The following is a 26,035-nucleotide window of genomic DNA, read 5'->3' on the forward strand; positions in this document are numbered from 1 at the left end:
CACTCTATAAATACATATATAATATACATTCTTTACTTTTTATTCTTCACATTTTGTAGTTTTTTGTATGTTTTTAAATCTTTGTTGCTGCTGTAAAGAGAATTTCTCCATTTGGACTCAATAAAGAAACTCGATGTCTCCATCTCTCTCTGTATCTGCGGATCCATCTCACGCTTTTCGGTGACGTCTGTAAATTGATCTGTAATTTACCACGTGATCTCATTTATCCTGAAATTAAAGCTCAAAGTTAAAAAACTCTCGAATCGACACTTTGCGCCAAATCTCCTCCCACGTGGAGTCCACGAGGAAATGACCCGAACCCGGAAGAGCTCGAGCGGAGACGCAGAGGAAACATCTGGACACACGTGCAGCGGAGGGAAGATGCTGCAGCCGGAGGTCGGGGAGGAGGAGACAGATGTTCCAGATGTGGTCCAGCGTCCGGATCCCGTCCGGTGAGTCCAGCACGCGGCAGGGAGGTGACGTGTCCTCTGCTCCAATCAGCGGAGAGCTCAGAGTGTTTTATCTCTGCTTCTAATTCATCACAAAACATTCAAACTTCACATCACATCTTCAGACACACACGGTTTGATTGACTTGTCGTCAGAAGCGTTGATTGAGCTGCAGCCGCTTGTTTCTCTGCTGCTCGCAGGCCGGTTCTGACACGGTTGTGCTTCGAGCGCCACCGTGTGGACAGATGCGCGAGCTGCGGCCCGACTCTGGCCCCAAAGTGGTGAAGACGGCCACGTTCAACAAAGTCCTGGAGCTCCTCTTCCTCACCAGCCTTCATCTCAGGAGGGAAAGAGTAAATCCACCTCATCTCTGCTCAGGTAACGACTCAACATCTGTTTCTTCAACGTGATTCCACTTGAGCTGCAACTAAACAATTAATTATGTTCAATCAATTGATCTCACATCGATATTATTGACTTGTCGATTTATTGTTAATCGATAAAATGCCAGAAAAATTCAAGATCAACAACAATTTGAATCGTAGAAAGTTGTAAATATCTACGGTTCGTTTTGCACATGTTGTTTTTTAGTGTTTAGAATATTTGTATACTGTTTCTCTATTTTTATATTTACCAACACACCACAGCACATTCCTTGTATGTTTATACCTACTTGACAAATTAAACCCAATTCTGATTCAGATTTTTCAAGCAAAAATTAATACAAAAAATGTCTGGCCTCAAAAAACATGTCTCCATCCTCAGTTGACTTGACTCCATATTGATTTATTGTTTGGGCTCTAAAATGCCAGAAAAGAGAGAGACACCAGTTTTTCACATTTATTTTAAATTTCTGCATGAAAAATTTGTATTTATATCAATTTATATTATTTGGTAATTGATCCTCTGCTTACTATGATCTTTTATATTTAATACTTTTTACACCGTAAATACTATGAATCCTGTTCTATCAACACAAACTATATATTTCCACATATGGTAAATACAGTTATTGTACATTCACTCTGTGTTATATATATGATTTTATTAGATATTGTGAATCAGTTTCTTCCGTCTCTTCTCAACAGCATCATTTTCTATTCCCACGAGTGAACGGAGAGTCGAGCAGAGACGAGCCGTGACGCTGGAGATCCGCGGCGAGGCTCCGTGTCATTTGTATGTGTTGGAAGTTTTCTCTTAAACACACACACACACGGAGCAGAAACAGAAACAGTTGCAGCGACATGCATCTGAAATCAGTCACACACACGCAGCCGTCCAAGCTGCACGGGGCCTGTTTGATAACCCGGCAGCCGTAATGCCTGATATTGGAGGAAGGGGCTGGGGGAGGTCTGGGAGATTGGCTTTGCACGGACGCCTTGTGACTTTAAGATCCTATTTGGCCCACTGGCTTAAAATCTGGAAAAAAAAAAGGAAATCTTGGTACTAAGGTGCTTTTGACCAGATAAGTCGAGCTGGATGTGAATTTATATTCGCAGCCACAGACTCGGCGAAATTTCTCACTTCTCTAAACACTGAAGCTTCGTCTCTGAACAAGAAACGAGCTCAGCGAGGTCGACGACCGGAAAATACGTGAGGTGGACGCAGCATCATGAGCACCGGTGTAATCTGACGCAGTCCACCGGCTCCGCCAGGAGAATTCTACATGTGAGAAGCATTTCAAGTGTTTTCCGATCGAACGTGAGAGGTTCTGCTCCAGTTTCTAATATTTGTGAAGACTCGTATTAGATGGTGAAGTTTCTTTAAGGTCCCAAATGTCAAATATGAAAAACTTTTGTCGTGTATAATGTCGTGTTTGCTGCACAGCATTAGTGACTGGACGTGGAACTCACCTAGATGTCTCCTCCGTCTCGTCCCTCAGCTGCCGTGGTTATTGTCTCGGTGTTGGTTTGGACGGTCACGATGACGAAGAGCGTCGGTTCAGCGCCGGCGAGGATCGAGGAAGTGAAAACAATCTCTTCCCTCATCCAACACGTTTAATTAAAGTCGCTGTGTCGACAGGAGAGAGAAGCTCGGGCACGAAAACAGACGGCTTTTAAAAAAACCTCTTCTCACTGTGGCTCAGAGAAGTGACCTCACAAATGGGTCTGGATGTGTGTGAATTTATATTTATATTTATTTAAAACATAAGTCTTTTAATGATCTTCTTCTTTGATTCTTTTAAATCAACCAGTTAATGAAATGATACCAAACTACTGTGTGGTAACATTTAAAAAATCACCTTTATTTTATTTCACTCCCATTAAATACACTATGCAGCGTTTGATGCTGCTGATAAAATAATAAAAAGAAAATACTGCAGTGTTTTATAAATGACTTTATTTTTACTATAAATAAAAAAGATATATTTTTTAATAAAAGATGTGAAGTTAAAAAAAGCTAACACACATTTGTCAGTTTGCTTTCTGGAGATTCTGTCGGACACAAGGAAACGTTGTGTGCGAGGAAAACCTTTCACAAAATAAAACCATGAATCGTTATTGGATGGTTTTGTTCCAGATGCAGGTTCCATCCCTGCTTTGTACAGGTTTATTTTTTTTTTATACGTAAAAACAATGAATAACTGAACGTCGCCGCTCGTCCTCGACACAGAAACACAGAGGGAGAGAGAGAGAGAGAGAGACAGATGGAGGGAGAGAGAAAGAGACAGCGACCACATACAACACCATTCATTATTAACACACCCAATATAGCAGGACTGGACACCTCTCTCCTCCCGCCGCCCCCCCTCCGCCTATTAACACACACACACAGACACACACATGCACACACAGACACACACACACACACACAGAGCGGGAGAGCCCTCCAGGACCCTCCCCTAACCCTGCGACCTAGGCGTCATGGTAACCCTCTGACCCATCCTGCTGTTGCTGTGGTAACAACCTTGGAGCATGTCTGACCACTGCCCCCTCAAACACACACATACACACACACACACACACACACACACACACACACACACACACACCTAGCCCTACAGCTGCCCCCTCCTCCTGCTCCACGCCGAGCCGAGGCAAACCGATCGATATTCTATCACACAGAACAGTGGAGCGAGAGAGAGGAGGCCACGGGCCAGCCAGATTACTGGGAGGAGGAGGGGGTAGGGGTAGGGGGAAAATGGAGGGGCGGCTGTTCGTGGTTGACAAAAAGAGAGTGTGTATATATGTGTGTGTCTGTGTGTCTGTGTGTGTGTGTGTGTGTGTGTGTGTCAGAGGAAACGAAAAGGGTTTTAAGGAAGGTAGGAGATGAGTGTGTAGGGGAGGTGTTCAAAAGGGGGTTTTAGTGTGCGGGTGTAATCGGGTAGAAGATTGAGAGTGTGTGTGTGTGTGTGTGTGTGTGTGTGTGTGCGTGTGTGTGTCTTGAAAGAACGAGGTAGTAGGAAGGAAGGGACTGAGAGAGTGAGAGGGTAGAAGATTGAAAGAAAGTGTGTGTGAGTCAGAGGAAAGATGTTTTAGTGTGGTTGATAAGAAGGGTGTGTGTGTGTGTGTGTGTGTGTGTGTGTGTGTGTGTATGAATTTATTTGACTCATTTAATATTTATTTGAACAGGGTCAGCCTCGCCCCTCCACCCAGGAACCACAGCATCCAAAGCAACACATCCCATGTTAAGTTAAATTAAAACACACACTTCTTTGATGTCGTGACTGGAAACGTTTTCCCCCCCCCAAAAAAACCAAACCAATCCACATTCCTCGTAGAAACCATCTGAGGTGTGAGACACGACCAGTGCTGCACAGACCGCGGCTCCCAGTGACCTCACCGGCACAAGATGGCAGCGTTCGGATGTCTGGGATGTTTTGGGTGGAGACACGTCGTCCATCTTCATTTATACAATCTGTGATAAACCACGAGCGTCACGACTGAAGACGGTCGCTGAGCCTCGTTCGGTCACTTTTAACGAACGCTTCCTCATGACGGTAACTGTTGGTTCTCTGTAAATAACATCTTGAAGAGTATGGTCCACGATGAGTGTGTGTGTGTGTGTGTGTGTGTGTGTGTGCTTTAAAACGTGCATCAGGTCTCATCTCAGTGATTCTTTGAACAAACACGTGAATATAGTTGTATCTTAGTTTCAATGTGTGTTTTATGGTAGTTTTTATGCTTTATTCAACCATGAGTATATGGAACCGCTGTGATGTCCAGTGAGGAAAAGTAAAGAAAAGCCACAAACCAGAGGCTTCAAACTAATATTATTTGTTACAACAGAAAATGAATGGATCAGTGTTTAATAATGAAAACCCAGATGTTATTAAAAGGTAAAGAGAAAGAAAGAGGACAACGATGAACTGAATAAAGAGGTGACCTATATCCCTGGGTTAGAAGTGTGTGTGTGTGTGTGTGTGTCTGTATGTGTGTGTCAAGTGGGCAGCACTCATTTGCTCTGTGAGCCTTGTAATAGTATTCATGAAACATGGACACCCTTGCAGTCAGGGTGCGCGCGCGCACGCGCGCACACACACACACACACACACACACACACACACACAAGTAGCAGCATGAAAGTCAAAGGCTGTTTTCAGATTTTCCTGCTTCAGTTCAAACTGATCCTCACTTTGCTGTAAAGTCTGAAGACGACGTCACTAAGTCATGATTTCATAAGTTCAACTACCACATTGATAAACATGCAGTCATTTACTCTGAAGTAAATATGATAACGAATATATAAATTTGATGAGAACAACCTCAAATGACAGAAACCACCTTGGAGAATAATGAGATATATCATGTCCTTCTTTAGTTTGGTCCCGTCTGCTAACATGAAGAAGGGTGCACCACCTGTACTGCAGCCAGCCACCAGGGGGCGGCCAAGAGAACACAGAGTGATACACTAATGGAGACATTGATACTGTGGAATGGTGCAGCAAAAAAATCTATGTTGCTGATTTGTAGGAAATTTATAAAGATATATACAAGAACTAACCCTAACCCTTTTAACTACATTTAAAACCTCTTGTATCAAAGAGGCAGATCAGATAATCTGGGGCCTTTGAAAACTGATATTTACATAATTTGCTTTAAAAGCAGCAGATTCACTTTCCAGCAACATCTTCTTGTTCATGATCATTTAAAGGGAATTTACTGTAACACAAAGTAACAGGTGACGATGTGTCAGTGTCGTGTGTCACGTGTTTCTTCTTCCTCTGGAGAAGTTAACGATCTTTCTACATTGAGGAACATCACGTGTTTCAGTCCCTGAATGGACCTTGTGGTCGAAGAGGTTTTCAGTTATGTTCCTGAAAACCGTACTCTGGTCCCTGTTGTGTCTGTGGACGTCCTCAGTTTCTTCATCTTCTTCCCTTGACTCTTGATAAACTGCAGTTTACTGAGTCATTGACACTGAACAACATGTGATGTGTGAAACTCCCGAGGTAGAAAACACACGAGTCCACACGACCAGTGTGAGTAAGAGTTGGTCACAGCATTTATTTCCATTTTCTGACAAAACTCAACACAAAAACAAACTGGAGACCAAGCTGAAAAAAGAGAGATCCTTCTGGTTTATTTCATTTTCATTTTCCTCTGCTGCGTCGCAGGTTGATGTGCAGTGTCTAATATTCCTTATTTCCAACGATGCAAATAATGAAATTGGAGAGAAATCTCTTTTTCCGAGGACACAGAAAGATTGTATTTTCTTTAACAGGGGTGAGGTCGGGTGGGGCTGACGGGGGAGGAGAAGAGGAGGCAGGAGGTGAAAGTAGAAGTTTACAAGGACAGGGGGTTTGCACGGTGTTCACAAACAGACAGACGAACAGGGACAGGCTGGGGGAGTTATAGGTTGAGTGTAAGAGAGAAAGAGGAGAGCAAGAGAGGAGGAGGAAGAAGAGGGAGCGACAGTGGGCTTCGTCATGTCCCAATGAAAACAAGCAGACCCACTCCAACTTAAAAAAGAACGATTTAGTTTTAAAAAAAAGCAACAACACCCAGTCGTCTTTTAAAAAACAACAACAACGCAAGCAGAAAAAACACACATGGGAGGAAGAAGAGGCAGAGAAGGGGGAAGGAGGAAGAAGAGGGAGAGAAGGAGGAAGGAGGAAGAAGAGGGAGAGAGAGGAGGAAGGAGGAAGAAGAGGGAGAGGAGGAGGAAGGAGGAAGAGGAGGGAGAGGAGGAGGAAGGAGGAAGAAGAGGGAGAGGAGGAAGGAGGAGGAAGAAAGGGAGGGAGTCAGAGTAAGTGACCTTTTTCATGCCCTGTTGAGACAGATTCTTTATCGATGGGGCAGGAGTAGGAAGAGGAGGCAGGAGGGAGGGAGGGAGGAGTAAGAAGAGGAGGCAGGAGGAAGGAGGGAGGAGTAAGAAGAGGAGGCAGGAGGAAGGAGGGAGGAGAGAGGGAGGCAGGAGGGAGGAGTAAGAAGAGGAGGCAGGAGGCAGGATGGCAGTAGAAGAAGATTGGCAGTCAGTAAGTAGAACTAGAGGAGGAGAGAAGTGAAACCAGCGAATGGCAGATCATGGCAGTGGTAAGAGAGCTGGAGCTGAAGGATTCTCTGGCTGGACAATTTTTGTTTTTAGAAAATAAATAAGAATAAACTACTAAAAAAAGCCGCCCCCCCGGTCGGGGGTGTGGCCGGGAGCTGGCGTGTCGTGCTCGGCGAGTTGGATCAGTCGGATTCTCTTCTGTCGGTTCAGTCGTCACCTTCATCGACCACAGTGTCGTAACAAGCATCGGCACAAACAGTGTTACTGGCAGATTAATGCTGTTTGGACTCTGAACAGAAAATAAAAAGGGGGACAGACGGACAGAGAGGACAGGGAGGACTTACAATACCCCCCCCCTCCCCCACCCCACCCTCTGTCGTTGGTCCTCTCGTCATCTTGGCGTTTGGTGGTTTTTTTCTGTTTCTTAAGGACATGAGGATGCAGAGGATGTACGTGGAGGAGTAAACATCGTTTTCTTGTACAGTGAGTATCTCAGGAGGTGGGGGGGGGAGAGGAGAGATGGATGGAGGGAAGGAAGGAAGGGAGGAGGAGAGAGAGAGGGAGGGGGAGGGGACGAAGTGAGGAGTAAATGATGCTCTGATGATTTAATAGTACGTCTCTTTTTCCACCCAGCCTGCAGAGATGAAGACGAGAGACGAAGAAGGAAACAAGAGAAAGAGGAAAGTTACCTATCGAACCATTTCACCTGCTCATTAACAACATCACCACATCAGATCATCCCATTTTAAACTAAATGCAGGTATCCTGTGTGTGTGTGTGTGTGTGTGTGTGTGTGTGTGTGTGTGTGTGTGTGTGTGTGTGTGTACCTCCGGGGTTTCGGCGGAGGATGAGTTTTCGGATCTCATCGTAAACAAAGATGAGGAAACTGTACGGGAACGCACAGAACCACCAGCTGGGCCTGAGAGAGGACGAGAGAAGAGGTGGGATCAGAACAGTTCAGGTTTATTCTGTGATACTCATCTACAGATTAATATAACTGAGATGAGACTTAGAGAGAGAACACACTCATTAGATGGGACCTACTTGAGCGGGTACATCCTCAGCGCCACGTCCATCCCAGGGCAGTAGGACAGGAACGCAGCCAAAGCTGTTTCCTCAAACAGGCCGAAGATCAAAATCTTATTCCTGCAAGAAGAAGAAATCAGATGAAGGACGGACAAAGTGAGAAGAGTAAGAGATGCTGATAAGAGACAGTAATGGGAGGAGTCCACATTAAAGGGATCAATAGAGTCTGGGACTGAAAAGACTTCATCTCTTCCCATCTTTAAAGAGAAAGCTGCCTCAGCTTCTACGTTCACTCCTGAAGTAAAGAACTGACGGATGGAGAAACAAGACAAGATGGAGGGAGAAGAGCAACCGTCTGGAGATCAGGTCCATAAACTAAAGGTGCACCAGTCAAACTGACTTTCAAGGGACATCTAGTGGCAGCTCGGGGGAACTGCAACAACTGCAGCAATGCACTTTCCAAACTAACAACCCAGTGATTTCTTCTAAACTGAGATTCAAGCTTCCACCTGATACTGAACTTCAGGAAAAACACCTGCACATCTGCCCACTTCAACAAAATCACATGTTTTTAATGTTATAGAATAAGACAATGTGTTTGTTTAGCGAGATCAAGACGAGTCTCCCTCCCTCCAGTTTCTATCCAGATGTAGAAAGTCGTGGTGAGATGATTCTGGACTCACTTCATGCCCTGCTGGAACACAGAGTTACGTCTGGTCTTGCAGATGATGACGTCGGCCCACTGCACCACCACAATACTGACGAAGAAGGCCGTGTGGCAAGTGAACTCCACAATCTTACGCTGCTCATAGGTCTGCGTGGAGGAGGAGAAGAGAAACAGAAGACATGACGTTTAGATCATCTCCTTCGTCTGTTTTTACTGGCGAATTAAATCCATCGAGTTAGACATCTTTCTGGAGCCACGTGTATTTATGTATTACTCAGGTCACTCGTACCCATTGCTGTCCGTAACTGTCCTCCAGGTCGTTGGTGGAGCGATCGTCCCAGTTGAGCCGGATGCCGACGAGCACAGACGGCAGGAAACCGTTTTCAGCCATGATGACGAAGTAGGCGAAGAATCCTCCGAGAGCTTGGATCATTCCTGCAGAAACACACGGTTTGATCCATGAACAGTAAAAACCCTGAACTCCTCAAGGGAGCAGAGCACATTGAAGAATATTAAGATGTTCCTAAGAAAACTATAAAACTTTGTGAAGAGTGTCCCAGTGACGACAAAACCAGCAGATACAAATAAAACCTCATGTTATTACGACACAGCACATTGGACAGCAGACCAGGCTCGTACCGATCTGTCCGTACGCGATGCTGATGAGTCTCTCGTTGACCAGCTTGTCCCTCAGTGGGTTCCTGGGCTGACGCTTCATAATGTCGCTCTCTGCTGCTTCGTAGGCCAGAGAGATGGCCGGTACCTGACGGACGGGACAGAGACGCAGTGGTGAGGATCGTTGGTGACTTCATGTTTTACACCGTGTCTGCAGTGGATTATCATTTATTATTTCGCTCCATGTTTCACACGATCTTGCTTTTCTGGACATGATCTCTCCCCTTGAAACGTGCACGTTTCAGTCAATCTCCTTATTGACTGATCCACTTATTTGAAAGGGGGATGACTTGACTGCTTCTTTTCAGGAGAGGTCCCACACTGCCACCCAGTGTCCTTATTGCACATGCACCTTTTGGTTTCCACCTTCACCTCAGTGCTCCGTCTGACTCAGGTTTTGTACAGTGATACTGTAGTTTCTCCTCCCTTGTTTGTAACCATATTCTGTATTTAAATCTGTCAAATTATAAATAAACATCAGTGGTTTTATTTCAATGTGTGTGTGTGTGTCCGGTGTCTCGCTGTGTGCGTTTGTTTTAGTCACCATGTCAGTTCCCAGGTCAATGCAGAGGATGGTGATGGTGCCCAGAGGCAGAGGGATGTTGACCAGGATGAAGAACAGGAAGGGGGTGATCTCTGGGATGTTGCTGGTCAGAGTGTAGGCGATGGACTTCTTCAGGTTGTCAAAGATGAGACGGCCTGACGGGACGGACACAGTGTGTCAGTGAACAGAGACACATGAACAAGCAAGTATGCAGAACAGTGCTTTACAATAAAATACTCTTTCATCCATATATCAATTCCTGTTTCCTATATTTGACTTATCATAACATGGTTTTCTTCACTGTATCAACTATTAATTTGGTTAAACACAAAAAGGAAACCATAACTGTGGTTCCAGGTCGTCTAACTCTTGAACTCAAACATCCTCCCTCCACCTCTTCTCCCTCCTTCCTCCCACCGTCCCTCCGTTAGTTTGTCCATCACCTTCTTCCACTCCTGTGACGATGGAGGCAAAGTTGTCGTCCAAAAGGATCATGTCTGCGGCTTGTTTGGACACGTCTGAGCCAGAGATTCCCATGGCAACCCCGATGTCCGCCTTCTTCAGGGCAGGAGAGTCGTTCACACCGTCTCCGGTCACAGCCACGATGGCACCCTGAGAAAAAAGAGGCCACACAGACGAAATGTTTTGATTCACATTCAGATGCTAAAACCGTGGATTCCTTTTTACTACAATCAGTAGTGTGTGTGCAGTTACGTACCAGTCTCTGGCAGCCCTCTACAATGATGAGTTTCTGCTGTGGGGAAGTTCTGGCAAAGACGATCTCTGTGTGGTTCCTCAAGATATCATCCATCTGGTCCTGAGAGAGGTCTTTCAGATCTGTGCCGTGGATCACACAGGCCTTGGCATCTCTACACACCAAACACACAGCAAATCACTCAACTATGTCAAAGAATATTAACATTTAAATCTTATAAACACGATGTTCTTCAGCCGAATCTTTACGGTATCAGTGCAACTGAAGCTACACAACTCCCTGTCTTGTTTTGAGCTTCCTGTCTCACCTGGGGTTGACCTGGCTGACAGGGATGTTGAGGCGAGCAGCGATATCTTCCACCGTCTCGTTGCCCTCGGAGATGATGCCGACACCCTTAGCAATGGCCTTGGCTGTGATTGGGTGGTCTCCCGTCACCATAATGACCTGAAAAACAAGTGGAGGAACACGACAAAGAGGGAAAGAAATTAAACGGGAATGTGTGAGAGGAAAGATGGGAGGAAGACAGAGAGAGAAGTAATGGAGAAATGACTCTTGTGGCAGATTGTCATCCACGGCCTTCACATTCAGCTGGATGTAGTGTTCTGCTCTTCAAGTTGTTTAAATGTCAGATTTTCAAAGTGCCCACCTTGATGCCGGCGGAGCGACATTTGCCCACAGCGTCGGGCACGGCGGCGCGGGGGGGGTCAATCATGGACATGAGGCCCACGAAGCAAAGGTTGTCTGTCTCGAAGTTGACGTCATCTGTGTCGAAGGCGAAACCTTTGGGATACTTTTCCTCGGACATGAACACGTGGCAGAAACCTGGAGGAATCAGGGAAGAGGAGAGAAGTGTGAATGAAACACACCTACAGGATGACACAATGTAATGCAGATAAAGAATAGATTAGAACTTTATAATTAAAATTCATTCCAAATTTCCAAACTATGACCTCTAGTTATTTCCATCTTCTGTTGTCCTTACCCAGTACTCTCTCTCCCAGTCCTCCCAGCTCCAAATAGGCGTTCTGGAAAGACTCCTTCATCTCCTCGTCCATGGCCTGCTCCTTGCCTTGCACCATGATGGTGGAGCAGCGGTCAAGGATCCTTTCTGGGGCTCCCTTCATCACCAGCAGGTAGCTGCTCTCGCTTTCTCCTTCCTCCGTGTCGTGAATTGACAGCTGACGGGGAACATATGTAAGTGTCAGTATCGTAACTTGCACCATGTTTAAGTTTGTGATCACATGCATTTGTTTTCCAGCTGGAAATAAACCGGGCGGACAAACCTGATACTTGTTGGTGGAGTTGAAGGGGATCTCCGCCACCTTCTTGTTCTTGCCCCTCATGATCTTCACTGAGCCACACGACAGCTCAATGCATTTCAGCAGGGCAGACTCCGAAGCATCTCCGGCCACGTCGCGCTTGAGGATGGGCAAAGTGTCCTGACCGGCCTTGAACACAGCACGGTTGCACAGGGCAGCGACGCGGGCCAGAGACCCCCATGTGGCGGAGCTCTTGTCGAAGGAGGAGCCTAGAGAATGATCGGAGGTGATTCAGCTGTGTCTCAACCAATCGGCACTTTTTAAAAATGGATTTAACCGAGCAGCAATAAAGCATCCCTTGGCAGAAATGTTACTTTGGATGCTGGCCAAGAGAAATCAAGATCATAATTCCTGAAATATCTTTGCAGTAAGACTGAGAATGAAAGCAGGAGAGAGAGGAAAATCTCACCAGACTGGTCCTCGGTGGTGTCGGCCTCGTGGATCTGGTTGTCGAACCACATGTGGGCCACGGTCATCCTGTTCTGGGTCAGTGTCCCCGTCTTGTCCGAGCAGATGGTGGAGGTGGAGCCAAGAGTTTCCACGGCCTCCAAGTTCTTCACCAGGCAGTTCTTACGCGCCATTCGCTTAGCGGTCAGAGTCAGACACACCTGAGAGAGGAGAGACGAGACAGACGAGGAAGGAGGGAAAGAGGAGAGTAAAGGCAGTAAGGACGAGAGGACAGAAAGGAAGAAACAAGGTTGTCGACAAACAACGTAAAACATAAGGAGAGAACGTAAACAGAGAAAGAGAAAAAATAATTAGCATCTACTTCCTTTGGTAAACTAACAACGCAGATGAACATCTCCAGGGCAGATGTTCTGCCAATGAGCAGAAGAATCAGTGTCAGAATGTATTTTAAACAATTAACCACGAACTAAACCACCCGAACACCTGGAGATGTTTATCCTGCTCGTCAAAAGTCCCTCTACAGCAAAATGCACTAAAAACATCCTCCCAAAAAATAAACCACAGGCCAACAAGCGATGCAGAGAGAACATGAGGCATGAACTCGTGAAGCGGTGAAGCAGAGCAGCGGTGCATTATTCCATCATGCCAAGTACGGCAAGAACAGTACTAGCCAAGGCCAAGCAGAGGCCGGAACTCAGTTCAAGGAGCTGAACTACTCATTAGCCTAATGTCATTACATCAGCTAGACGTTGTCATTGCAGACAGCACCGTGAGTGGCCTGGAAAAGAGGGAGAGAGACATACAGAGACAATGGAGGGAGAGAGAATCAGATACACAAACACACATGGGGCATGTGCCTTGGGAGAGAAAGAGAAGAGAGATGGAAAAGAGAGATACACAAACAGAGACAGTACAACACCTGCACAACAACAGCTGATACTGACACAGAGAGAATGTAGAAAGCACAACAATATACAAACACACAACTGCACATGGACCCAGAGCAACATCACATATCACAGAAAACACACAAGCACAGAGAAAAGCACGGTAAGAGAGAAGCCAACACACTGTACACGACACAATATAAGACACATACTTAGAACAACACACACACACACAAAGAAAAGACACAACCAGACACGGGTGAAACTTCTCAGGGAATCTGACGGATCACATTTAACATGAGAAATACCTGAAGTACATTTATCTCACAGAGGAGGTTATGTTTTCATTGTTGCTGAGCTGGAATATGAAAAAACTACTGAACCGAGTTTCTTCCGGTGGAAAGATGAGTTGCGGGTCAAGAAAGATCCCAGTAACTTTGGAGCGGATTCGATTCAAGCAGATCCAGGATTTTGTGTAAATATCTATGAACGTGTGGAATTTGGTGCTGATCCGGATCAAGATGCAGACGAATCTGATCTCAGTACATTTCTCTTTTCTCTAGTAGATTTTTTAAAAAACTTTGTACATGAAAATAGTGTTTGACCCAAGTCTGCACAAAGAATTGAGTAGAAAAAAAACACAAAATGACATAAAAACACAGAAACACAAAAATTACAGCTTGAAGGAAGAACAACAATCTTGTAACAGAGAGAGAGAGAGAGACATACACACACTACAAAATATTAAATTCATTAAAACCCATCTTTCCCTAACTATCATCTCACAAACTCACACTCGCTCCTTATTTCTCTGCCAACTCACAGTGACTGTGGCCAGCAGCCCCTCCGGTACATTAGCCACAATGATACCGATGAGGAAGATGACGGCTTCCAGCCAGGAGTAGCCCAGGACGATGGACAGGACGAAGAAACTGACGCCCAGGAAGACGGCCACGCCCGTGATGATTTGGATGAAGTGCTCGATCTCCTTGGCAATGGGTGTCTGAGGAGAAGAAGAGGAGGTTTAGATTGACTGAAGAAGATGAAGTTTCTCCGTCTTGATAACTTGTTGATAAGAAACTTCAGGCAGCTCTTAAAGGTCGCTTAAAGAATTGACAAATTAATGAGCAACTGAATGACGACAACAGGCTCCACAAACACAAAAGGCCTGTTTTTAGTAAACAACCTTAATTATTGGACTTGCAAATGACACAATTGGATAAAACAAATAATAATGAATATGTCACCTTGCCAGTCTCCAGGCCCGAGGTGAGGGTGGCGATGCGGCCCATCACTGTACGATCCCCAGTGCACACAACAATACCACGAGCTGTTCCTGGAGAGGGAGAGAGGGGGCAGCGTTTAGTAAGTAACACACGTCTTCATACTCCACAAACAAGGAAGAAAAGAGGAAAACTCAAACCAATATAGAGGTGTGGTCCATAAAAGTAGTCAGATATGAGTCTGTCACAGACATATCGGTATCAGTCAATACGAAAACAACATGAAAACTTTTATTTTACAGATAAACTATACAGAAAAGAAATCTCCATATAGGTCAGGCTCTAGAATAAATGAAAAGACGCTTCGGTTTGACTGAGCAATGATGGTGTAAGTGGTGGCGTATTAATGTAATGTAGCAATATATCCATGAGAGGGCGCCATATCTTGTTCTTCTCCGATCTGCCAGTGTGAGCAGCACAGAGCAAGTTAAACTCCCTCCAGTAACAGGATGCACTGAGCAGGAGAGGAACGAGGAACCTGGTGAAACGAGGTCACATTCTGAGGCACCGGGCTCCTGTGATGTCACAAACGGCTTCGTCATCAGACCAAACAATAAACGCTGACGTGTGGCGTCTCTGTTTGCGGTTCAATCTGAGCACTGAACCGGAACAGTACAAACATACGCTTGCAGCCATGTGAGTGAGTACACACAGACACACACAGACACACACACACAGGAGACATGTTTCTCCCAGAGAGGCAGAGTGGACCAACCCTCACACTGTATACGGTGAATATGATGGTAATAATAAAAAATAAGGATATTTGGCGATGGTGACCTCACCCTCGACACAGTTGGTGGAGAAGAAGGCGATGTTGCGAGTTTCCAGGGGGTTGTCATGGGTACAGTCAGGTGACCTGGTCTGGGGCTCTGATTCACCAGTCAGGGACGAGTTGTCCACCTGGACAGAGCAGGAGACGGTGATTTGACCCAGTGGTGGTGAGTGTTATGAGACTGTGTCCAATTCATATGAAAACAGGTGGAAACACTGAGAATCTGTGAGATCCAGTCCTGTGTTCATCCAGAGCTTGTAGCAGCAGCAGTGGAGAGATTGAGGTTAAGAGTTTACAAAGCGGTTTTATTTTACAGGTTGAATAAAACATCATTATGTTGCTGGACTGTGAAGACGATGAGCTTGTTGCAGTTAATTATTCATCAACCAACACAAGAGGATTTAAAAAAAGAGTGGACATAAACTGTTCTCATATTAAACCCGATGCTCCTGACACCTGTACTGACTTCGACTGTGCACTAACTCTGATTGTAGTGTTGAGACAGGAAACCTTTTACTCTGGAGAGACATCTGACGAAGGCCTATTAGGCGTTGAGAGGAGTTTCTGTTTAACTACAGGAGGGCGTCTGTGTTGGTGGCTCACCTTGCAGCCGTGGGCGGAGATGACGCGCAGGTCAGCGGGGATCCTGTCTCCTCCCTTCACCTCCACCAGGTCTCCTGCCACCACCTGCTCGGCGTTGATCTGCATCTTCTCTCCCTCACGGATAACCAAGGCTTGCTGGGAAAATGTCCGAAAATGCAATATAATATATAGAATATAGAGTATCGTGGTGTTGGGACTTTGGGGTGTTGGGTACCTGAGGGACCATGTTCTTAAAGGACTCCATGATCTTAGAGCTCTTAGCTTCCTGGAAGTAGGAGAAGCAGCCGGTGATGATGACGACAGCCGACAGCACGATACCCAAATACAGCTGCAGAGGTGGAGACGGACAGAGGAGGAAGAAAGGAAGATGAGACTTTCATATTTAATGCAGAAAGTAATTAGGGGACTTCTCCTTTATCTAAAAACATATCACACGTGAGGAGGGAAAGAGAAGACCACTGGAGTAACACAAGGGATAAATCATCAGTCGTCATTCTGACATGAAACACTGAACCCTTGAGGAGAGTGGGAGGTAAAGAAGATATTTCAGGATGTTGCTGCTCCTGTAAAGTTTAAATTCTAAACTAACACAATCTGTCTTTAAAACATTAATTTCAGTCTCACATCCTGTAGCTGACAGCAGCAACTGGTTTGGAGTCAGTGACCTGGAGGCCGTCCCTCTGTTAGCGGTCTACTCTCTTCATCGCTTTATGACTCTGCTCTTATATCTTCTGTTTTAATACATCACCATTAGAGGGTCTAAATCCTCTGGGCTGAATAATCTTCCTGTACAGGACTCTCATCTATGTCCTGTACCATGTGACACAAGTGTGATTTTTAAATTCTGTGTGTATGATACGGTCACTGAGGGCGACTCATCCCCCCCCGTCAGGGCTTCACCTCCCCCGTGGTAGGGACCAAGCGTTTAGTCCCTTCATACTGTGCGTGTCAGATCCTCTCAGCCTCAGTCCCAGGCTCGACTCTGCGCTCTGACCTGGCAGAAACAGTGCTGACCCATGAACACCCCCTCCTCTCGCCCCGCCGCTACCAACGCCAGGAGTCGCACGCTCCCTCTGGTCTGCCCCAAACGACACTAAGGGGATGGTGTCTGTCAATCAACGATGGGTCGGCTGGCGTGACTCGCACAAACAGATGACATTATCACTGACACAGCTTTATCCCCGAGGAGGAGTGACTCAGCACATTGTTTTATAAAGTGATGTGCTGGACGACCGGGAGCAAACACACAAGCAGCGATTCACAGCTTCTTCACTAACCTCCCTCAGGATGTTGGATCGCTCGCTGGTGTTTATATTTCATTCAAAGCTCGAAACCTTTACAGCGTGTGCAGTACTTAAACTACAATAGTTCTTTTCCACTGCACTTACGTTATCCCCAGCGGGCTCATCCTCCGTGGCCGCCTGGATGGCGTAGGCCAGGAAGCAGAGGATGGCACCGATCCACAGCAGGATGGAGAAGCCGCCGAACAGCTGGCGACAGAACTTGACCCACTCTGGGGTGGTGGGGGGTGGAGTCAGGGCGTTGAGGCCGTCCTTGGCCAGGTACTCTGCTGCCTTGGCATTGGTCAAACCCTGAGAGCAGCGGAGGGGACGGAGGGGAGGGGAAGAGGGAAGACGGAACAAAGCAGAGATTTGTCTAACTCCCTGTCTGACGGGGATACCCACATCGATCAGTCAGTGCTGAGTCAGGCACCTACCTGCACGATGTCAGTGTTGTATTTCCTGCAAACCTCCTCAACAGACATTTTGTGTTCCGTCTACAGTGAATGGAAAAAGAAAAAGTAAACTGCAAACACCCATCAATTATCAGATCAATTCACAATTACATTCAAGTATTACAAACGTGCTGGTGTCAGGTGAGAAAGTTTTAAAATATAAAAAAAATATATTTAGGTTCAGTTTATTATGAAAAGCTGTAGTTTACAAATGTCCAACGAGGATGTCAGGTTTTTCTCAGGGTTTGTGACACACACTCTGATATCAGAGGGAAATCCTCTGGGTTTGGCTTCCTGCTCCGTGCAGGAGTCTTCCCACAACAGGACTAACTTGCCAGATAATACAAATATTACACATCTGGCATATTAGGTGTAACCGCACAGTACGACTACTGCACACCAGCTGTCATCTGCTTTTCTGTCATGTGCTTTTCAAAGAGGGAGACTGGACAGCAGTGGGATCGCAGCTCTCTGGCTGCTGGAGCGAGGCCAGGGTTTACTATCACTGATCTCCTCACTGTCCGCTGGGACTTCAAGACTTTGGGTTATTCTGTCTGTGAGGACGATCCGTTCTGCTTGGAATTCAAATGAGATTCTTAACCACTACAGTGTTTGACCCAGCAGGTTCTAGAGGAAGCAGGAGGTGTTTTACGCACGATGGGAACTTCCTTCTTGAGTTCATCCAGGTCCTTGCCTCCCTTCTTCTTGGGAGACTCCTTCTCATCCTTGTCCTGCGTGGTGGCCACGCGGTAGCTGTCCGACCGTCCATACTGTCAACACACAAACACAACATCAATGAGTTCAGTCCTGTCATATTATTTATACTTTTATACAAACAGCTGACACTCTGACTCTTATCCTTGTTGCAACACCATCTAAACCACTCAATCCAGAACAGGTGGGAGTTTAAGCAAAGAATCCCTCGACCGTTCTACTTGTAAAACACAGGTCTTCACGTGGGATTACCACCGATGTACAATATAATAATTCTAACAACAACATGCTTCCTAAATCCCATTTTGCTTCCATATTTAGATCCAGTGAAAAGATCCAAATTCAGATGTAATCCCCTGGTGTGCGGGGGGGAACTCGACACCTCCTGATTAGATCTGGCATCATTAGAGCTCGGGCCCGTCTGGAGAGCTCCACTTGAACTGCAATCTACAACGCTGGTATTTAGGGAAACTGGTGTTCAGACCGGAGAGAACGCTGCTGTGTCTGAGAGGAAAAACAAGAGCAGTCAGGAGAGAGAGAGAGTGTGAAGGGCCAGAGGGCAGAAAGAGAAAGAGAGAGAGAGCGGAGGATCGTCCAGGAGCCAGGATGAACGATTAAATATGACAGTAACTGTAACATGCACCAGGGGATATTCAGAATCAGCAGCGTGGGTCTGGATAAGTGAGAGTTGGAGCTGCTCTTATCCTTCGTTTGACATGTGATCAGTGGATGTCGGCCAAAAACCACAGCTTTGAATTCTTTCTCTGTTCTGAGCAGCAGCAGTTATTCAAGATGGTTGAAATGCAGGTTCAGAGTTTAATGTGTCGAGAACAAAACTGTGGTGGGAAATACACAAAATCTAATAATAGTCAAGTTTAAAAAAAACCTGAAAATAGGATAATACAATATTTACGGATGTCTGCATTGTAGTTTCAGTCTTGGTTTCAGAGTCGTTACACCTCAAATATTTGTTTACTATGATGAATAAATGTGTATCCAAGTCTGAGATCAGATGCTTTTCTAGAAAAACATGGTGTGAGACAACCAGGGACGTGTGAAATCAGTTGACTAGATAATTCCAGTCTAATCTGAGTCTAAATCTAAAACACTGACGTCTCTGTTTGTGTGGAGTCCTTGTGAATATGCTCCTGGGGATTAAAACCTTTTCTCAAATCCCACTGTTACCCAGCATGCGCGTCACAGGGTGAGCATCCTGAGGGTTTCTAGCAGAGAGATAAAATGTCAGCCAGCTGCTCGGTTTAGCAAAACATCTCCCATGGAAACAGAACAATCCCAAAATAAAAAAGGCAGGATGTGAGCACTTCTTTGTCTGATCAATCCTGAAGAGGGAACATGATGTTTTCACTTTAACATTAGATTTTCTCAAGGACGACTTGTTGATTTAACACAGTGAAAGATAGATGTGAAAAATGATGGTTCAGCCGTAAAACCACAGACGAATGTGTTTTTAGAGGCAAAGACACAATGAGACATTTTATTACACACTAATCGGGTTTAGGAGGCTAAATGAATAAAGTGAAGTACGGTTAATTAAATGAATCCACTGCTGGAGGAAATCGGCCTTCACTTATTTGGAGAATTTAAAAAACAGCCTGTTTAACCTCACGACGTTCGTTTGAATTTTACTTTGAGCCTGAACTCCGCTGACGGCTCCTGGAAGCGTTTCCACAGCCTCCGGCCAAACGTCCTTTCTACTGGGGACCTGAGCCTCGTTCGCCAGGCAGATGTTCGCCAGGCAGATGTTCGCCAGGCAGATGTTCACCGCGATGCAACTTAGTACAAACGCTCTGTGGAAATACTCAGCTTCAGTTTGAACCTGCTTGATGAGAGGGGAGAGCCGACTGATTTTAGGAAAGCTCCGACACGGATTAGCGTGGGCCGAGCGGCTCCACACGGATTCGATGGCTGTTTTCTGCTGTTTACCGTCTGGTTTCTTTCCCTCGCTCGATGAAAAGCTGGCTGAGCGATGACTTGATGACAGCCAAACAGACTGCCAGACTTTACTACATCCTCTTATGTCCACAAATCTGTGAATCTGATTTACGTCAGAGTACGTGCATATGTCACATTTGTATATAGGTGTAAATCAAAGTGTACATAAGTGGCATGATGTGTCCAGAGATGTTGTTTGTGTGCCATTGTGTATCTGCATGCACCGGATCATGTGTGTGTGTGTGTGGTGCCATCTGTTAGGAGGTGCTTCCCCGGGCAGTAGCGTCCAGCAGACCAGCAGATTACTGCTGTTTACTACACTGACAGATTAACCTAGTGAACGATAATAATCCCTCCATCACTCTCTCTCTCTCTCTCTCTCTCTTTCTCCCATCTTTTCATTCCCAGCCTCTCATTCAACAATATTCATCGGTCATGAATCACTTGCTGAAATGTTAACCAACCACGACGAGGTACAGGCAAACCTATGATCATATTGACGAGTGAAAACTGTGAAAACAAATCTCTCTCAGAACAGAACCATCAACGAGGCAACAGGGCCAATGACTCCAGGACATACACAGATCCTTCAGTGCTATTTAACTCTTTCTCCATTTTCTTTGGCTTATTTTACAATACTATCTTTTTTATATTTAAATTCTACAGTTGGTGTTTGAAGTTTCTTTTTTATGTCTGTGTTATTTTCTCTTTGATCCGGTGACATGCTTGGTTATTTCAGCCTCTTTATCTTTGTGTGAGGTTTTTCTTGCCTCGGTTCCACTGAATCACACAAAGTCCTACAGGGGACACACGTCACATCTGCATATAAATATTCAACAGCTGGATGACAGAAACACGAGGGCGGCATCCTTTCACCAATTTTAATCCCATAGACTTAATATGACTTTAAAGACATTTCTGAATCAATCTAGAGCAAATATACAACCGCAGAGTCTAACCTTTGGAGAAAGGCTGACACCTGTTGTACTGATTTACATAATAAGTATGTTTTTAGTATAAATAAAGTACAACACATTGACATATATGTTGCTTTCGATGTCACTAACAGGCTGTATTCATAACTAAACTGAATTAGTTTGGAGGATGTTTTCATGCAAATCATTTCCCTTTGCTCTGGTGCACAATCCCTGATCTCTGTGTTGTTCCAGGCTGTAAAACCTGAGGACGTTTCAGCAGCATCCAGATGTTACACACTGAGACACATTGGAGATGCTGAACACGAGCCGTCTGCTCCGTCTGCTCGTAGTCCACATCCAGCCGACCCGTGTGCCGGGCACCACCGGTTGGGGGACGGCTGGATAAACCGTTAATCTGCTGAAATCACTGGTCACATCTCAGACATCAGCCAGGGACGTTTTATCAGCGCAGCCTCCGACTACGCGTAAATTCAAACATTACGATAATTAGTAATTAAAATGTACGGATTAGGACCCAGACGCATATCTACGTTAGATTCACATCAAAGTGTCTGGAGATCATACCGAGGGGCGGAGCGTCTATAAATGAGCTGTGATGAGAAACGACAGCATCGACCTCCAGGATCTCTGAGATTTAGAGATTTATTAATTAATTTCCGTAATTAGATTTTAGTTTATGCTTATTCAGGTTATGCTACGTGTGATTTTACGTGACGGTGGCAGATCGCTGTGTCGAGCATCCGATCATTTGGTGTTTGGCCTGTTTTTCAACAATATACGACGACGCTCCAGTGACCAAAGAGTGACACACTTTATGGATCACACACACAAAGAAATGGATTATCACACAGATCAGTGGCCAGACCGACCTAGAAAAACACTGAAGGACTGTCTGACTGGCACGCGACACACACACACACACACACACACACTGATGCAGTAAGAGGGGTCCTCCCTCATCTATCCCTCCCTTCACCCTCCCACTTTGTTTACATTCTCCTCCCTCCAGGCTGCCCATCTGCCTCCCTGCTCTGTCTGCCCTGATCTGCACCGAGGTTTAATCACGAGGAGACAGCCGGTGCCACATTCAGGGTGAAGACTGCCCGATGATGACGACACTGGGTTTTAGTACGTGTGTGTGTTCCCAGTGAAATGCCACAGGGGGACAGGAGCTCGGTTTGGGATTTAAAAGGGAAATATGTGTGCAGCAGAAAACCTTTGCGGTTGTCGGAGAACATTTCCAATAAAGCAGACGACAGATTCTGCTCCCTGTCATTTGTCAGCGTGTCATCTCCCGCTGTGCGACGTGTCTGAGAGTCTGATAGAAAATGGCAGCTGGAATCCGATTGACGGCGTCGACTCCCAATGGCCTGATAAACGGGAACTGTTAGGTCTCCTAGCAACATCCAATCCCCTGGGCTCATCTAAATAATTGCAGTCAGTGGTTTTTTGTTGATGATTGCACTTAATGTGAAGGTGTGTTATGTAAGACTGCTCTAACGTTCTGTCACTCTCCTCCATGACTGGAGGTCGTTGACACCTACAGTGAGTCAGCGTCTGTTCCGTTTAAAGCCAACGTTGGAAACCCCCGATCGGGGATTAGCAGTCGTATGGATTCACGTTATTTCACCAACACGGAAACTGGTGAGGGACATGAGGGGACGAGCGTCTGCACTGATGAGATATTGACTGAAACAATTATGCAACAGAGTCCGTGACCATGAGAACATAGATCGTGTGACTACGAGCATTAACACGTGTACACACCCGTGTGTTGTCTGTTGTATTATTATTATTAAGTGTACATTATAACTGAACTTTTATATACATTTGTATTTCACTGTTTTAATTGTGGCCACAGTAGTTTGACGAACTGCGTTTTCATTAAGTCACGTACGTGCTGCTAGGCAACTGACTGCGTCCTTTATATTTGAAAAATGGAATCTCCACAAACATTTGTGATGGATTAAATTTATTCATAACCATAATTTACAGTATAAAGTGCTTCTTGTCTTCACATGCTCATGTTCTGGTGTGTGACTGAGTATATGCACTTGTGTTAGTGTCAGTACAGTACTAATTATTATCAGGAGTGAAATCACTACAGTGAAGAGATCCCATTGAGTCGAGAGCGACCATCAGCTTCATGGTGTACGGATCAGACGCCTCAGACACACCACGCACCATCCTTCCTCCTAGTGCATTGTGGGATATCGGCGGAAGCATTCATCCTTGGATATCTCTTCTTTTCCATCTCTGTCTCAGTGTCCATCTTTCCATCTTCTCTCCAGACTCCATTGCTGCTCTCTCCTCCATCTCGTCCCTACCAAGCAGCGTCTCAGGCTCCCTCCTCGCATTCCTCCGTCTGTCCCGGTGTTCACCCTTCTCAAGGTGACTCACCACAGAGGCTTCTCTCTCTCCGTCTTTCCCAGCACCCGTCTCTCTGCCACCGGCGTTCAGAGTAAATCACACCGTCTCTGTCCTCAGAACGCCGCCTCTATTTCTCCGTCTGAGGCCTCAGGTGTCTGACCTTCCCTTCGTCTCTGCCGTCCATCCTCTCACCAACCGATCGTTGCAACTTCCCCTATCCATTGATCGGCCCGGATCAAATGGCCCCAGTTCCCTTGTCAACCGAACTTCCCTCAGATTATGTCCCCCCCCCACCCGCCGCCTGTTTCACCCACTCCTCTTACTCCACCCAGCCGGAACTTGGGAGTTTCCACTCACTAACACACCCTCCTCCTCCTCCTCCTCCACTCTTTGACGCAGTCGTCGGAGTTGTGCGCGGTTTCCGCCTCTGGCAACGGACGGCATCACAAACCGTGACAGAGCGCCAGCGTTTTCCACGACTCGGCCTCGATGCTCTCTCATGCCAACCAACCTCCCTCCCCCTCCTCCTCCCAATGTGGAGCCGAGGAGTAGCCCCTGCCCATCATCCCTCATTAGCAGGGATGGACCATGACACTATTGAAGGAATGGAGCTACAGTTACCCAACAGTACATGTTGATCTTATAGTCTCCAACGACCACAGCAAAACTTAACACGATGATACAAACACTAAGTTAACAGACATGCTGCAGGAGAGAACAACTTCCATAAAGCAATGTTAGTGTGGACACTGGACAGTAACTTATAATGATATCAGTGAGTTTTCAGTAGAAATCACATCATGGAGTCTAAGTTGAATGGCTGGAACAGGATGTCCTTCGTGACCCGACAGCTCACTGGGGTTTTTTGGAGACTGCTGGAGGGGGGGTTGGTCGTGTCCACACCTTCCTCCGGGATACATTGTGTTAAGAGAGAGGGGATTAAGGAGGGGGATTGACCACAGAGCCGGCTGAGGAACCATTTTGACGCACTTGTCTGTTCTCTGTGCGGCGTCCGGACCGGAGCTGCCTCTGCTTCCCCCCCGAGCCTCAGCTCCAGCAGCTCCATCACGACGTGCTGTCGCATTATGTAATGTTTGAATAGACGTGCACCAAATGGATGCAGGAAAAAGACCAAACACAGCCTTCATGCTTTGGACCAGCACCCCCCACCACCCTGTGTGGATTTTCCACATTAATCCAAATAATGTGAGACATTGTCTCTCTGTCAGCTGCTGTCTTTAGGGGGGGGATGAGACACTCACACGGTGTCTGTGATGTGAAGAGTTGCTGCAGTCGGACTGACACGATGCTGCAGGTTTTCACCAGCAGCAGGTTTCATGTTCCAGTCACGCATTTCACCTGCACATTATTAACCATCATCATCATTTCTGTCTGTGTGACTAATACACGCAGATCTGCAGGCTGTGAACTCCCTCCATCCTCTGCAGCGACGCCAGATGTTCGCAGCTGTATTTCTGTTTTTTGTTGTTGTGCATGAAGCATGTTTCTGCTCATCCTGCACCTCGGAGACACACGCAGGGTAGAAGCACAGCAGCTACTCCTGAAACAGAAAGGAGGCTGCTCGTGACTGAACGAAGGTGTTGGCTCTGGATGATGTGGAACCCGAGTGGCGTGAACGGTGTGGAGGTGTCCCCACCCTGGGACAGTGGACAGTGTCCCCGCCCTGGGACAGTGGACAGTGTCCCCGCCCTGGGACAGTGGATCGGGATTATGCAGAAAACAAACATAGCAAAATGTGATTTAATCTGCACAACAGGCTGGATTAGTAACGTGGGGGATGTAACGCGTTACCACCCTGCACCGGCGGGAGTCGCGACTCAAGTTGAGGGGGGGAAGAAGAGGGGCGACGGTGTCCAGGTGATACACCCCCCGTCTCCGGTTAGTCCCCGGTTAGTCTCCGGTTAGTCTCCGGTGCCCCCACACGGAGAAGCGTTGGTTTTTTAAAAACGTGACAAATGACAGAAATCACAATTTAAACACGCAGATGACGTGAAACCCGCAGCTGGCGGACACACACGAGCCCCCCCCCCCACCGGGCTCAGTGTCCCCGGAGCACCGGGGGTCTGCGGCTCCACACGGAACCGGACCCGGTACCGGACCCGGACCCGGTACCGGACCCGGTACCAGCAGCTGACAGTGAAACCCGGAGCTCTTACCCCCATGTCGGCGCAGTCAGTCGGGTTCCCCTCAGCAGACGAGTCGCGGTTCGGTCCGAGCAGCGGAGCCGGGTCACGGTGACGAAGAGGAGGGTTTAGGAAAACTAATGGATGACTTCAACTTTGACAGTTAAACAATTACCGAGCTAACACGAGATCCTGAAAAACGAGTTAATTGCTCTCAATCAACGGGCACGAGGCCGCGGGCGGATCGCACGGCTCGGCTCGGCCTGGCCCCGGGTCGCAGGACGGGAGAACCGCTCGGTGTGTCGGGGGTGAACGGTTTAAAACCCGGCGGAGACTCTTCGACCTGCTCCGGTAACACACGCCACTGATGCCGGCGGAAAGTAGAGCCGACCAAC

At 46.5% G+C, this 26,035-nt stretch overlaps 1 protein-coding gene and 1 long non-coding RNA gene across 2 annotated transcripts; one reads left to right on the forward strand and one right to left on the reverse strand.

Annotated features, from left to right (window-relative positions):
* Positions 1-248: 248 nt before the first annotated feature.
* Positions 249-1,753, forward strand: LOC118124687. The gene is made up of 3 exons (XR_004698753.2): positions 249-452; positions 650-827; positions 1,538-1,753. It is a non-coding gene; the product is annotated as an uncharacterized LOC118124687 (long non-coding RNA).
* A 4,750-nt stretch (positions 1,754-6,503) lies between these two features.
* atp1a3a (ATPase Na+/K+ transporting subunit alpha 3a) lies at positions 6,504-26,026 on the reverse strand. Its single transcript, XM_035182562.2, has 23 exons — positions 25,674-26,026; positions 18,178-18,291; positions 17,504-17,563; positions 17,175-17,378; positions 16,001-16,114; positions 15,787-15,921; positions 15,194-15,311; positions 14,373-14,461; positions 13,949-14,128; positions 12,240-12,438; positions 11,795-12,039; positions 11,494-11,689; positions 11,158-11,333; positions 10,819-10,955; positions 10,515-10,665; positions 10,240-10,408; positions 9,797-9,951; positions 9,217-9,340; positions 8,867-9,012; positions 8,594-8,724; positions 7,929-8,030; positions 7,712-7,803; positions 6,504-7,518 (listed from the first exon to the last, which is right to left on the reverse strand). Exons 1-23 carry the CDS (start codon positions 25,677-25,679, stop codon positions 7,490-7,492), a joined length of 3,072 nt encoding a protein of 1,023 aa, XP_035038453.1. The 5' UTR covers positions 25,680-26,026; the 3' UTR covers positions 6,504-7,489.
* Positions 26,027-26,035: the final 9 nt, after the last annotated feature.

The sequence above is a fragment of the Hippoglossus stenolepis genome, chromosome 17, assembly GCF_022539355.2.
Source record: "Hippoglossus stenolepis isolate QCI-W04-F060 chromosome 17, HSTE1.2, whole genome shotgun sequence".
Taxonomy (NCBI): Eukaryota; Metazoa; Chordata; class Actinopteri; order Pleuronectiformes; family Pleuronectidae; genus Hippoglossus; species Hippoglossus stenolepis.

Excerpts from the sequence above, each read along its gene's own strand:
- atp1a3a (XM_035182562.2), bottom strand. Across the intron at positions 17,564-18,177 it reads TCAAGAAGGAAGTTCCCATC|ACGGAACACAAAATGTCTGT; the intron begins GTGCGTAAAACA and ends CATTCACTGTAG. Across the intron at positions 15,922-16,000 it reads TTAAGAACATGGTCCCTCAG|CAAGCCTTGGTTATCCGTGA; the intron begins GTACCCAACACC and ends ACATTTTCCCAG.